The sequence below is a fragment of the Odontomachus brunneus genome, unplaced genomic scaffold (genome assembly GCF_010583005.1).
Source record: "Odontomachus brunneus isolate Ranch 3 - 2012 unplaced genomic scaffold, Obru_v1 Obru_scaffold_097, whole genome shotgun sequence".
Lineage (NCBI taxonomy): Eukaryota > Metazoa > Arthropoda > Insecta > Hymenoptera > Formicidae > Odontomachus > Odontomachus brunneus.
This window is the reverse complement of record NW_022639547.1, coordinates 1192021-1206907: the sequence shown is the minus strand read 5'-3', so window position 1 is coordinate 1206907 and position 14887 is coordinate 1192021. Positions and strand designations below refer to the sequence as shown.

Sequence of the window (14887 nt, the reverse complement as noted above, 5' to 3'; positions counted from 1 at the left end):
CGTATATTATAGAATTTCAGTACTGGCAGTGAATTTCGGAACGCAGCCCTTCTCACCCGCATGGAGAATCGAAGTGCATCCCAGGGGGTAATAACTCCCGTCTGGTAAGTGGCACTACCTACACCTACCGCCCTCTGAGATTGTCTCCGGAAGTGGCCGAACTAAACGGGTGACGTCACGCGGAGTGGGGATGCGCGCCAATAGAAGTATGAATGGCACGCACAGACAGCGTTATAGAGAGCAATAGCAAGCAACTTATGCACGTATGGCACGTATACAGTTGTGTGCATGCATATATGCACATATATAAATGTACATCTTTTACTATTTTCATAAGATTATGAGAATTAAAAAATGAAAGAATCAAATAATATGAGGTATCCGGTAACTCTCGCGATGTTAATAAAGATATGATATTTTATATTAATATGATATAAGGTTAATATTATATATATACACTTATAATGTAGTATTGTTAGTATACTATATATATGGCATGCATGTGTGCGTGTGAATGTGTGTGATGTATATGCGTATGGTGTGCGTGCGTGTGATGTGTCTGTTATGTATGTGTGTGTGTGTGTGTGGTGCACGCGCGCGTGATGAGTGTATATGTGTGGATGTGTGTATGTGTTGTATGCTACTGTTAGGTATTATAGGCTAGTTGCTACTTCTACGATTTAGCTAATTGTTTTAGTACTATTACTACACTATTACTACTCTACAATGATTAGTAATAAGATAATATATATATTTATAGCTTTAATTAGTGCTCGCTGTTGCTCGCTGTTGTTCGCTGTTGCTCGCAGTTGCTCGCTATTGCTCGCTAAAACGTTTCAAGAACGTCTGCCTATGCGCGCCAGTTCATATTCATTGGCGCGTATCCCCACTCCGCAGACGTCACCCGTTTAGTTCGCCCACATCCGGAGACAATTTCAGAGGACGCCACTAAAAACGGGATCCAATTTTTACAAGAGTGAGTTTGTACCCCCTGGTGCAGCCGTGAATTTTGAATAATTTTGAACAAGTGTTTAGTCTAGTGCTGCCACACTATATGTGTGTGATTTAAACGGATAATAATATCGCAATAATAATATAATATGCTATATCATGATGTGATACACTGATTAAAGGTCAAATATTTGCTATTTTCAATTTGCGATTTATTTATCAAATATATAAATGTGGCTATTATCTGTGTGTCGCTCTTCGAAAACGACGGAAAGTAAATACATATAGCATATTTTGTTATTAAAGTTACTCGTTTTATATTTTTATGATTATAACTGTACAGATACTAAATCGGTTCGACTGAAAGTAAGTATGCGTGCTAGATGCTACAATTCTCTATTCTAACCATATTTAATCAATAGTATCTCAATATTTGTCGAATGTTTTATTTATATCTCGTATCTTGTAGGTCTTTATTTTCTTTTCTAGGTTACATTCCAAAACATCCTTTTTAAGGAAAATTTTATTCAATATCTTATATAGTTCATGTTACATATAGAATATTGAGTAAAATTTTCCTCAAAGAGGATGTTTTGAAATGCAATTGTAGTAACTTGTTATTAAACTAAAGAATTCTTCGAATTATTTTATAAAAAAACAACGTTAACAAAATCAAATTAATATAATTGACTATACAACATGATAAGTCATAAATTCTTTATAATTGTTAACAGGAAAAATCAAATGATGTTAGTCGTAAGAAGATACCATCGGCTCACTGCAGTTGGTTCACTGTCATGTAAAGTATATCCAGAGTTTATGCTGTTAGACAGCTTAGCATTCAACTATATGCAGAATAGATCCTATGCAGAGGTTTGCTCTGTAGTACAAGATAAATTCAAGCCTAAAGTGAATCTCAGTGAGCGAAGAACTACAAACTTATTAAGGACAAGTGATATATTAACATGTATAAAGTTAGTAGATTTACAACAGAAAAGATATTTGGGCTTGGCTGCAAAACTAGTCAATAATGCCTCACCCAAAGTACAACCATATATGAAGCTTATTAGAATGGACAAACCAATAGGTGTGAGGCTTAATTATTCAATAAAGTTGAATTGATTTGAAAAAAAAAACTATTACTATTATATTATCGCTGCTAATACCTGATTGTTATCAAGTATCTGCTTTTGTCAGAAGCATCGTTACTTAAAATGGTTTTTAAATATCTTCTTAGGAAGCTGGTTACTATTTTGGCCTTGTGGATGGAGCATTGCCATGGCAACACCTGCTGGTACTTTACCAGATCCTTATATGCTGTTACTTTTTGGCATAGGTTCGTTTGTAATGCGTGGTGCAGGATGCATCATAAATGATTTATGGGATCGTGATATTGATAAAATGGTAAAACCAAAATAATATAACATTGCACACTATTGTATACACTATAAAGAACCTATGTCATTAGGTAGTTAGAACAAAGGACAGACCTTTAGCAATTGGCCAAATAACTATGAAGCAATCAATAATATTTCTAGCAGGACAATTGAGTTTAGGATTATTCATATTATTACAATTAAACTGGTATAGCGTATTTCTTGGTGCCAGCTCGCTAGGTACTGTTCAAGTAATATATTAAAATAAATTTTACGTGTAATGGAATTAAAATGTGTTTACTATTTTTTAGGTTTAGTAGTCATTTATCCTCTCATGAAGAGAGTAACATATTGGCCACAACTTATCTTGGGAATGACATTTAACTGGGGTGCGTTGTTAGGATGGTCTGCTATACATGGATCATGCGATTGGTCTATTTGCATGCCAATGTACATAGGTGGTGTTTGTTGGACTATTGTGTACGACACAATATATGCTCATCAAGTGAGTACAACAGATTCAATAGCGTTTCATACTTGTATACATTACTTCTCAATTTATTTCGTACATTAGGATAGATCAGATGATATTCTGCTAGGTATGAAATCAACAGCCATCAAATTTGGGGATGACACAAAATTTTACCTATCCGGATTTGCAATAGCGATGATCGCGTGTTTAGTTAACTCAGGCATATTAGCGGCTCAAACTTGGCCTTATTATACCACGGTTGGATTAGTGGCGGCGCATATTGGCAATCAAGTAAACATCGCAAAAAAAGAATCTGTAACTTTAGAATTATTATATCTGTCGGATCTCACAATAAGAAAGTTACCACTTCTTTGCAGATATACTTTTTGAATATAAATAATCCAACGGATTGTGCCAAAAGATTTATATCCAATCATAAGGTAGGCATGATACTCTTTACTGGTATTATATTAGGAAACTTGATGAAGAAATCCATGAAGAAAGAGATCAAAGATTAAGGAGAAATCATATACCAAACAGCAGATATACCGAATCACTCGTAATAGATATACAGAAAAGAGACCTGGTATTGCAACTAGTCAGGAAATTAATAATATCTTTAAATTGTACACACACGTATGTGATTAGTTTTAAGTAACTACCTGAATTAAATTTACATGGTTGTTAAATAAATGTATTTTCGTATATTACTCTGAAGCAGGGTTGGGTAAGTTACTTTTGGTTTTTAACTGAGTTAAGTTAAAAGTTAGTTCGCTATAAAATAATTGAGTTTACGCTACTCAAATAAAATACTAACGCAATTAAAAGTTTAAAAAGAAGTTAGAAGTTACTTACGGAAAACTTAACTAAAACTATATGTATTTTTTTTATTTTATAATTAGTCTTTAAATCTCGCTTAAATCTATGTGAAATAATGAAAGTATATTAAGCAAATTGACCAATCGCAGTTAATTATTTTTCGGCCGTAAAGAGAATAGTCGATTGTGATTGGTCAATTTCCTTACTGTTTATGCAGGGTGAAATTATACATGCAAAGTAAAAGAGCTACGAAATAGAGAGTGCATCACAGAAACAACAAAAGACCCTTAGATCAGTAGGCCTATTTTCTAACGACAACATCGTTATCGTAGCGACGATCGTCGCTTGCGCTAACGACGTTGTAACGAAAAAGCTATTCTGTAACTCAAGCTAGCGATACCGTATCGGAAGCGGCGCACTTGGACACGGTGCATTTGGACACAGCCAATCACAGCACCGTGTGATTAGAGACATTTGTAGGGTCCCTTGGAACAGCGACTTGTGATTGGACTGTGTCCAATTGCCCCGTGTCCAACTGATATACACCCGAAAAAACGACGCTCAACGTCCCTTGGCTTCAAATCATAAGGAACCCAAGTTCCTTGCTTTTGAATCATTCCCAACGCATGCAATCGCTTGGAAATGGCTTGGCGGGTAACTCCTAATGCTGAAGCAAGCTGTTCTTGCGTTTGGCACGGATCCTCATCGAGCAATGCCTCCAATTCAGCGTCTTCGAAGGTTTTTGGCCTTCCTTCACGCGGACGGTCGTCAACATCGAAATCACCGTCTTTGAAGCGACGAAACCAATCACGGCACGTTGTTTCACTTAGAGCAGCATCTCCGTAAACTTTTTGGAGCTCTCGATGCGCTTCAGCCGCCATTTTCTTCGAATGAAATAAGAAAATCAACACTTCCCGCAAATGACGATTATTTGGCACAAAATCAGACATTTTCACACAACCAAAAGTATATGACGCCAAAACAAAATCACTAACGTGTCAAAGCGGTTTGTTTACCATATGTCTAAGCTTGATTCATGACATTTTGGATATGTCAAAATCGACCAGCACTTATTGCTGGAGCCATCTATTGACAAACAGCGGGAATTTAGTTGCGCACCTAATATATGTGGACCAATATAGTTAATATCAAATAGATGTCATATATTTGTGTGTGTGTGTGTGTGTGTGTATATAACTGTATGTTTAATTAATATATAAAAGATTGAAAAAATATACAACTATATTAATACATTTTTAATATTGTTTTTTTAATATTTTTGTAGACATGGCGAGATCATAAATCAAAAGTATCTGAAAAGATACAAAAATTAAGGAGAGAAAGAGCCAGTAGTCGGCGACTGTAGAGCCACACTTTCCTACAGGTGCCAATACATGGGAGCGTTCCAGCGTCGAGCGTTAAAGCGTTAGCCAATTAATGTATCAGGTCTTAGAAGTATACTTGTAGTTCTTGCGGAAAATGGCACGTTGATTGGCTACCGCTTTAACGCTCGACGCTCGATGCTCCCATGGGTAAGGTACCTTACTACTTGGAGCATACCTAGTTATATTGTCGTTATTACTTATCGAGAGGTTTCATACTCCTTGATATCTTAACGACAAAATTCGATATTTTATCGACACTTTTAACGATATTTATCGTTAAGAAAAATTATAGAATACCATTTTTCGTTACAGTGTCGTTAAATCCTCATAACGATACACTAGGCTAGTGACATCGTCGTTATGAAGTTAGAGAATCGCATTACTGACTTCGTGAACAGTTCTTGATAGCGTTTGCGTTGGTAGCACGATAATGAACTTCGCGAACACATCCATAATAGGCCTGTTCTTTGTAGCTGCACTACTGAACTAGTGCAATAAGTTAGAATGAGAAAACGTATATTTGTTTCACTTCAATATATTGTACCAGTTCAGCAATGCAGCTACAAAGAACAGATCCAATAAATCGAGGATGAATTACAGATCGTTGGCTGCGCATAATTCCGCATGTAATTGGGTATTTCGTAAATTTCAGGATTGCGAAAACGAGGTATAAGGACTCGTATATTTTGTCGCACGTCCAACATAATTTGCACAAGTCTCAACAATTTTATGATTGTAGCATCCGTATAGAAAGTTTTTCGGGTACTGCGAACAAATCCAAAAGGAGATGAACGAATGTATAAGAGAACAAGTAAGATGTCCCTAATTCTTATTTTCTTATCATTGATAATTAATTTTATTCATTGTTACAGAGACAAATTCGTAGGAAAGAAAACGCACAACACGGACGCAGAATATTACAAAGACACGAAACGTTACAGAAAACAAACAGTGATTAATTGTGTGATTTATATACAGAGATAGTACGAATGTTGTATTGTTAATAACGTGAGGTTAGAAATTTAATATGAATTTGAAAGCAAAGGATGATAAACCATTGAGCAAACGCTTCAAGCGTGAGAACAATTGCAAAAACGAATATGGAAAAGAGGAAAGTGGAGATATACAAGAAAATATAAAAGAAGATTTCCTTGAACAAGAAGGCAATGAAGAATTAGTGAATAGTTACAATGAGGCAGCCACTGATGCAAACGACGATGAGACGTTTGTGTTTCCTCCTGATGAGGATATTTCTGACATGTTAGATGAAGTGCAGTACAATGGTAACTTTCCTACTATAACTGAACGTTATTTTGCCGCGTACTATAAAATAAACGTACAATCACCAGGAGATGATATATGCATACACATACATAGTAATCGTATCTGTATGTTCTCCCTAGCACCTAGTCATGTCATCTTACAAGACGGTAAAGATATAATGAAAGTTGATTTTAAGATAAGTGATAAATTAGATAGAACTCTGAATAAAGTCTCTGGAAAGAGTAAGCATGGTGCGCAACCATTACAAATAAACTCAAATATTTGTACTGTACTTTGTTCAGATGGGCAAAGATATCTGATTAAATGTTGTATGATAGGAAAGTTGGTGGAAGTTAATGAAATGTTGTCAGAAAAGCCACAACTTCTGAGGGAACTGCCACATAAAGGTGGATACTTGGCTATAATTTTGCCGAATATAAAACATTTAGAAAATCTGAAAAAATCTCTACTGACTCATGAACAATACATTAGACTTATTGAAGAAAGAGAAAAAAGAGAAGTTAATAGCAACATTAAAACATAATGTATAAAAATCTGAACTACAAATCTGAAACACAAATTAGAATGACCAGTATATATTAGATGTAAGAAATTTGTAAATGAAAATTTAATGATGAAAATAAGTGACTCTTGGAAAAATGTGTAATTTGTCATCAGAATAAAGAGTAATTAATACTTTAGATTGAAGTATAAATTTCATTGTTGTGTTTTCTTTCCTCTTGTTTCACAGGACCTTAATTTATACTAATTGCTAAATAACAAAAGAAGTTTTGCATAATAAAAGATACACATTTTTACAATTTCTTTTTCTTTACGATATATTCAATAGTTTGTAATTTTTTCATCTGGAATTTTACGTTTCTGAGTAATACTTCAGATTAACTCAACTTAGTTAAACTTAAATAAGTTAATTTTCAACTTAAACTTAGTTCATTTTTAACTTTAATTTTTTAGCATTAACTTTTACTTTAGCATTAACTTTAAATTTTTTTACTTTTTTCAGTTAATTTATTTCATCAATATTAAAGTTGCGTAAAAATCATCGGCCACTTTAACATGCATCTACAATGGTTGCGTTCAGAAAACAGCTGATCAGTGAGCGATCAGTGATTATTGGTCCTTACTGTTAGATCCCTAACTTTAGACCAATTACGTTGACTAATTACTCAACCGTTGTGTCTCCTGAACTCACCCAATGAGATTGGCAGTGGACAGTGTGCTTCCAATTGCTTAATACATCTTGACACACACGTATACAAAACTAGTTTATTGGTTACATATTATCTAAAATATCTTGTGAGATAGTATGCAACCAATAAACTAGTTTGTAACACTAGTTGTGTAACACAGTGTACGCAACTGGAAAGCACCTATTGCTACTTACGTCTTATGGCTCCTGCACGCAGAACACGGTAATGCTTGCCGCGCGGCGGAAGTCCGCACGACAGCCAATCAATATGTTGTTTTTCCGTAAGAGTTAGAAGATTATTACGGAAAGTAGCAGATTGATTGATTGATTGATTGGCTGTCGCGTGGACTTCCGCTGCGCGGCAAGCATTACCGCATTTTGTGTGCAGAAGCCATCAGGGATCTTATATATACTTTACATGTGCACGACTTCTTGTATACGAGAAGTTATTTCATTGGCTGCATATCATCTTAAGATCATATGCAACCAATGAAACAGCTCTGTATCAAACGAGCCATGCAAATGGAGAGCAGTTATTATAGAAGATGGTGGGCGAAAATGCACTGCGCCTCGTTGGACTTTTCTTATGTTCTATCGGAACGTGAGGAAATCAACAGTCTCCTATACAAACCGATTAACTCGACGCAACGAATAAAGGTACATATGGCGTAGGAAGAGATAAATACTTTATGTAACTGTGCATTTTTTACATCTAGTCGAAGCGATTAACGAGGTTAAATTAAGGGATGTAAGTCAGCTGATTTTAAGTCGATGACAAAAATAATTATGTTGCGTTCCTGTATCTCGCCCTCCTCCCTCTATGTTATTAATTTATTAATGGCTTTATATTATGCTAATAGTAGTTTCTAGTGCTTAGGAAATTAAGAGCAAAATAGATATTTAAAACTTGTCAAAATTCAGAATGTTCTCTTTCAGTCTTTTTATTTGCCTAATTGTATATTAATTCATTATGAATATACAGACACATGTGTAATATGAATCATATAAATTACAGTATACATGTTTCAACGTGTCCTTGAATTATATTATACTTGGTTCAACCAGTGGCAGTTTATATTTGTTCTGCAGAGAACCATGTTTGTTTCTACAAATAATACCTCTATCGGTATGTAGCAATCCTCTTTTATATGTATGAGCAATAATTGTATTTGTAAATTAGTCAATTGATCATAAGATATATAATTCCAGTTAAATATCAATCTAGTTTCAGAATAGAAAAGAATTTTTCAGTTTATATATATATATAGTAAGAAAAAAGAATATTTTTGTTTCTAAATTCTAGGAGGGTGTGGTTTCACATGTGGCGATATCACCTGATGAAAAGACTGTAGCCTTAACAACAACTCGTGATATTGTATGCCTAGTCTCTTTAAAGCCTACTCCACGACTAATAACTGTATCTACAGAGTATATATATAAACAAATCACTTGTCTCTGCTGGAACAAAAACAGCACTGAAGTATACATTGGTGATGCAGTTGGTAGGATTTCTGTCATGGTGTTATCTATATTTACAGTAAGTTGTTTGTATTCATTTCAATATTGTATACACATTTCAATCAATCAAAGATATATGCCAACCAATTAATATTTGATGAATAATTTTCGACAACAGTTATACTCTCTTGATACCTTACACAATGTATCTATAGTAATATTTTCTTATTGTGCTCAGGTCAATGGCATGTTTCAAACTCGAGTCTACACACTAATGAATCTAGACTCCAGCGTCGTGCAGCTGAACTTCTGCTCGTCTCTACTGCTTATATCCACGTTAACTCGCTGTTACATTTGCGACACGTCACAAGAGCAATACAAACAAATAGGTAATAAGGCGCGCAATGGTGAATTCGGTGCATGCTTCTATGAAGCGCAAACGCACGAGAGCGGCGTTACGTTGGACGCTGAAAGAATGGAAGCGGGAAACATTGGCAATTCGCGCGGCACGTTCAATTTGATCTCCGACAACGACAGTAATATCTTGAGCGAGAATTGCCCGAAGATCTTTTGCGCACGACCAGGGTCGCGACTGTGGGAGGTATCTGCCGACGGGGTGGTCATAAAAACACATCAATTGAAAGAGGCGCTAGCCGTGTCCCCGAGAACGATTTTTCGATCGGCCGCCGCCAATCCGTCATCTAGTCACGAAGTGAAGGACAGGGAGCAAACAGAGAGTACGGAGCGCGAATGGCCGGCGCAATCCGTCAACTTTACTCATCTCTTTGTAGTCGCGAGCAAATACTTATTTTGTCACACGACGAGCGGTCTATACGTGATCGATCCTGCGAGTGCGAGCGTGCTGCTGTGGAGCAACGAATTCACCAACATCAGCATGGCTGCAGTTGCGGGTGACAAGATTTATCTTATGACCATTGATAGCGAGTTCCATTGCCTAACGTTATCGTCGCTTAGTGCACTGATATTACGACTGTATCGTTACGAAGAATATCGCGAGTGTCTGCGCGCTTGTGTACTTTATAAGAAGCACTTGTCGAAGACGATCGCCAAGAAAGAGATGCTAGAGCTGCTCGAATTGAATGATTTGCCGCAAGCCGTTGATTCGTCGCGAGAGAAGGAGGAAATACTGCGACTGCGGTTACAATCGCTAATAACGCTTCTACGATCCGGCAGTAATGATAGATCGCCGGCCAAACTGGAATCCGGTATCGTGGTCGTACATCCTGATAACGACGAGTTTGTCGCGAATAGAAGAACTTATTGCGAAACAACGTCCGCGTCGCAGTCCCCTGAAATCTCGAGCGAAGATTCGTCCGAAATGCAAACACCTGAGATCGCGAATGAATTTGCTGAAAATCTGGCGCAGGAGGACACGCAGGAGACGACCGACTCCGATTACAACGCGGAAACATTAGTTAAAAACGAAAATTATCAAAGATCTGATCTGCAAGAAAGTATCACGTACAGAGTGCAGGCCGACTTGGAGTCGATCTACGCTCTGGCAAATAACATTAAGGTCGGCTTACCAGAAAAGGTTGTCGAGGAAATCGTTTCGGACATCGACAGGAAAATGAGAATGATCAAGGAATCGTACAAGGATTCACCCGGACTTGAGGCTTTCCTCTACGAAGTGACACGCGCTGCAGAATTGAATTGCTACAACTCCTTTTTGGAGAGCACCTCCGTGCAGCTGCTACGTTCCACCAGTAACGATCGCATCGTGCGACAATTTGTCAGAGCATTCACCGACATCAACGCGCCGAGTTACGCCAGATGCGGCTGCGGCTACCCCCGTCCGATGGAACAAAGTATAGTGGAGCCGAAATTCCTAGAGATTGGTCAATCGTTGGTTGCGAGATTCGCGAATAATCTGCCGGAGGAGTGTGGCAACATCTGCGACAAGGTACCTTACATGTGGCGTGAATACCTAGCTGCTCGCATCGAGCGACGCGACACTCTAGACGATGTGCTGAGACAATGCCTTCAGACCAGAGACAATGTCGTATTGTCGTTTTTGCTACCGGCGCTAAACGAACAACAGTGGAGTTGTGTGAACGCATGTATAAGCGAGATAAAAAATGGCACTTGCCTGTTCTGCGCGACATCTTTGGTCAAGAAACCTGATTGCGACATGTTGATAGATTGGAGTGGAATAGCCCGGGAAATTATGGGAAGAGAAGGGCCGGACAAAGCCATGGCGTTTCTCAAAAAGCTGCAGAACATGATGCCGGATGTCACATTGGACAAAACGTACTAAGACACATACGATGGTTACATTAATACTTTGCTGTTCTCGGTTCGACTGAATATCAATATTAACGTATTGTTTTTTTTGCAGCATATTCCAGTCGATTATATTTACAAAAATTCTGCATCACCACGGTCTGAAAAAATCGATTGATTTTAGTAAAAATAATCAACTATCGGCAGAGTTTGGTACGATGTGCTCGTTGCAGGTAATCTTGTTATTTCTATCACGAACACGATAAAGCGTCTAAACACAGAAACCTACAAAACGTATAATGACAGTTTTTTGTAGAATTATACTTTCGATATTATCCTTTGATGTGTGTGTATAGGCTAAATTGCGTAATCCTCTGTGATTCTGCGAGTTTTTTTCAACTTAATTATTACTTAACTAATACTTAATTATTTGTGGAAAAATTAAATTAATACAGATCATCCCGCTAATAACATGAAACGATAAATAATCAGCATTTAATTTGTACGATTTAATCAGTATTTTTAGCATAGTAAATAATTGAAAGAACCCGCTGCAAGAGTACTCCACGTAAACGTAACAAATATCTTTGGAACTTATTTAAATCTTTCACAGGTACGTGACCAGTTGGTAAAAGCTCTAGAAAAAGATACACGACGACCGATAGATACGAATATGTTCGGCACATCGGCTCATCATTGGGGTATGCGTCATCAGACTAAATCATTAGCATGCCCGTGCTGCACATTGTCTCTGCAGACACCAATTCTGCTAGGTAACAAGGGAGTTGCAATCTTCCGTTGTGGTCACGCCTATCATGTAAATTGTATGATAGAAAGAAAGCTCACTAGATGTAATCTTCACCAGTAAATATTGTAAATATGAATCAATAAAAAAAGTACATTGTGCGGAAACAAGATGCTATGTTAGACGCTTTGTACATTTATTCTTTTAGATCAATTGATTCTCTTTTCTGAATAGACATAAATCTTTATTATTTATTACAATTCTCTTTTATGTCTTGTCACAAATATTTGGATTTATTATCTCGTTACATTAGTTATCACAGATAAAAATTGAACAAACGATTACTCACAATATCTTAAATTGTAGGCAGAATAAAATTGTTACAATAATATAGATATCACACAATCGTATCATCTCGATAGAAAGTACACTGCGAGTTTACCGTGATCCACTTATGAAAATTGAATTTTTTTTATAACACGTAAGAAATCGAATAATGTAATTAATTACAATTGCAACAGAGAAATTGTTCTCGTGTATAAAGAAAGTTCTCAGATATGTACAGTATATAAAATAAAATTTTTTCACGCGATTCCTCACTGCCGCTTATTCCATTTTAACGTAAAATTCAAGCAAGCCCAAGGATATATCGACATTTCTACGAATATTACATTATTTGTCTTATCACTTACCTTACTTGACGTTATTGAGATTTATACTATCGAAATATATTTTACAATTACATAATGTGCAACAAAAGGTTTCTAAATACGATCTATCGTACACGATCGAAAATATTTAATTCTGTGACATTTCATCACATTATTGTTGTTCATTTTATAAAAATGATTATACATTAATGAAGTAAAACTTAAATGGTGATTCAATACACACTGATTTTAAATATAACATAATGCTCTTTTCAAACACGTTCGAATCATCGCGATATATTATACATGTATAATGTTATAGTGGTAGAACCTGTACTTGGGAAAAAATAGATGATCAAACGTCAATATAGATATATATAGATATATATATATATATGTGTATATATATATATGTGTATATATGTATATATATATATATGTGTGTATATATATATATATATATATTCACACACACACATATGTTTTTGTGTGTGTGTATATATATATATGTACACACATGTGTGTGTATGTATATATATATATATATATATGCATGTATGTATGTGTGTGTGCGTATTTATTTTAGTGTTGTGATTTTATCATAACGTGACTAGATTGTCTTTGCTAACTAGTTAGCTTTGTATATGTACCTTATCTACAAAATTATGTTGTATACAACTATAAAAAATAGATAAGCAGTAGAAAATTGATAGCGATAGCTACTGATAGAATTATTGTTGACACATATATAACTTACATATAGTAATTTTTTACTATGCACATAATTGCATGTAATTGAGGCAGTATTTTTGTTGTATAAATTCGATTGTTGAGCAATCGAGTTACATTTGTACATTTAAGTAATTCAACGATATTTCGTGTTTTGTTTTAGTTTTTAACACAGATCACTGATAATAAATGGAAGAAGGTCTGCTTCTATATAATTGTGAAGTAGTAATAAATATATAAGTGCTAAAAGATCGCAAAACATTCGTATTATAAAATATCTGTTTTTGTTTAATTTCATGATATAATTTGGAAGTAGAAAACTTGCCTTTGGTATAACACCTATCGAATTTATGCCTCTATCTTTGCATGTGTGATCACATTGCTTAATATTATTAGCGTTTCTTAAATGTCAGCAATGTCATTAATCGATATTAATTGCATCAATTAAATTTTTCGTAAAATGAAGCAATGAATCTGATGATGTAGTGGCAATGAAGAAAGAGAGATAGAGAGGTGGGAAGGGCCATGAAGAAGGCTGGGAGGATGAGACAGAAAGAAAATGTAAGTGCTGGCAAGTATGCCACATAATGCACGATTAACATATTTCCTCATCATGATCATTTCGCTTGATGCAATAAATAAATATTTACAGTGACGTTGAATTATAAAGAGAAAACAGATAACGCGCGCGCGTTGCTTGTCGTGCAATTAAATATTTGAATAGTTCATACACACACACACGACTCGAGTATATATTACAAAAAATATATCACTAGAATTTCTTGTAAATTGCAAATTGCACAGTGAGCAACGTGTTAACATAATTTTCGAGCAAAATGTCGAATTGCGATTGTACATTAGATCAGTTACAAGCATTTTGTTTCCTTTTTACTTCCTTTCTAATGAATATCATAAGACATTAAATATATCCGTATTTCATGAAGGAACGTGCATATTCGTCTTTGTATCATATATATAAAATAATACGCTTAAAATTAAGTATAATTAAGTATAGAGCTACATTCTGTGTGGCACTTACCCATTACGTCCATATACATTTCTTTCTCCCAGGCAACTTTACTCGTACCTCTCGCATGATCATTATATTACGCAAATAAAACGCTACGTAAAATCAAAGATATGACAAATAATCGCAACGATGAGACTTATAGTACGTTGAGTTGATCACGGTTTCGAGTCTGATGAACATACAGGCTACACTCTCTCTTTCTCTTTCATTCTCTCTCTCTCTTTCTCTCTCCCTCAATATGATCGTCACGTGCACTTAGCAAACAAAGTCTGATAGTTAGAAACTGATAGTTATAAATATGCATATAGAAATTAACTATATAAACGGTACTCGTGATCGCACATGAAACCACGCAAAACGTCAACAACAGGATTCTCTCCAATTGATGACGTTATTAATATAGGTAATGATTAAAATATAAGTTGATGGAATTATTAATTTGACAATATTATGCACAGAGCAAGCTCAAGATAAAACAAATTTGATACATATATGTTGTTTGTGTTGTGCGCGATTTCTTATAACGTTTCTCGAAAGATACTTGTAAAATACTTG

General features: G+C 35.6%; 3 protein-coding genes across 4 annotated transcripts; all 3 read left to right on the top strand.

The window, feature by feature from the left end:
* Positions 1-961: 961 nt before the first annotated feature.
* LOC116848561 (4-hydroxybenzoate polyprenyltransferase, mitochondrial) lies at positions 962-3516 on the top strand. The gene is made up of 7 exons (XM_032824796.1): positions 962-1317; positions 1686-2038; positions 2189-2355; positions 2420-2567; positions 2639-2832; positions 2902-3090; positions 3177-3516. The coding sequence occupies exons 2-7, from the start codon at positions 1696-1698 to the stop codon at positions 3315-3317; spliced, it is 1182 nt and encodes a 393-aa protein (XP_032680687.1). The 5' UTR covers positions 962-1317; positions 1686-1695; the 3' UTR covers positions 3318-3516.
* Positions 3517-5470: 1954 nt separating this feature from the next.
* Positions 5471-6981, top strand: LOC116848563 (protein Abitram). 2 transcript variants are annotated; one of them, XM_032824798.1, is made up of 3 exons: positions 5471-5670; positions 5743-5814; positions 5876-6981. In XM_032824798.1, the coding sequence occupies exon 3, from the start codon at positions 6031-6033 to the stop codon at positions 6808-6810; it is 780 nt and encodes a 259-aa protein (XP_032680689.1). In that variant the 5' UTR covers positions 5471-5670; positions 5743-5814; positions 5876-6030; the 3' UTR covers positions 6811-6981. The 2 variants fall into 2 exon arrangements, with proteins under 2 accessions (XP_032680689.1, XP_032680688.1); XM_032824797.1 differs by having other exon boundaries at positions 5471-5814.
* Positions 6982-7849: 868 nt separating this feature from the next.
* Positions 7850-12515, top strand: LOC116848559 (Hermansky-Pudlak syndrome 5 protein homolog). The gene is made up of 6 exons (XM_032824790.1): positions 7850-8133; positions 8492-8602; positions 8780-9013; positions 9173-11205; positions 11294-11411; positions 11792-12515. The coding sequence occupies exons 1-6, from the start codon at positions 7957-7959 to the stop codon at positions 12044-12046; spliced, it is 2928 nt and encodes a 975-aa protein (XP_032680681.1). The 5' UTR covers positions 7850-7956; the 3' UTR covers positions 12047-12515.
* The last annotated feature ends 2372 nt before the right edge of the window (positions 12516-14887 follow it).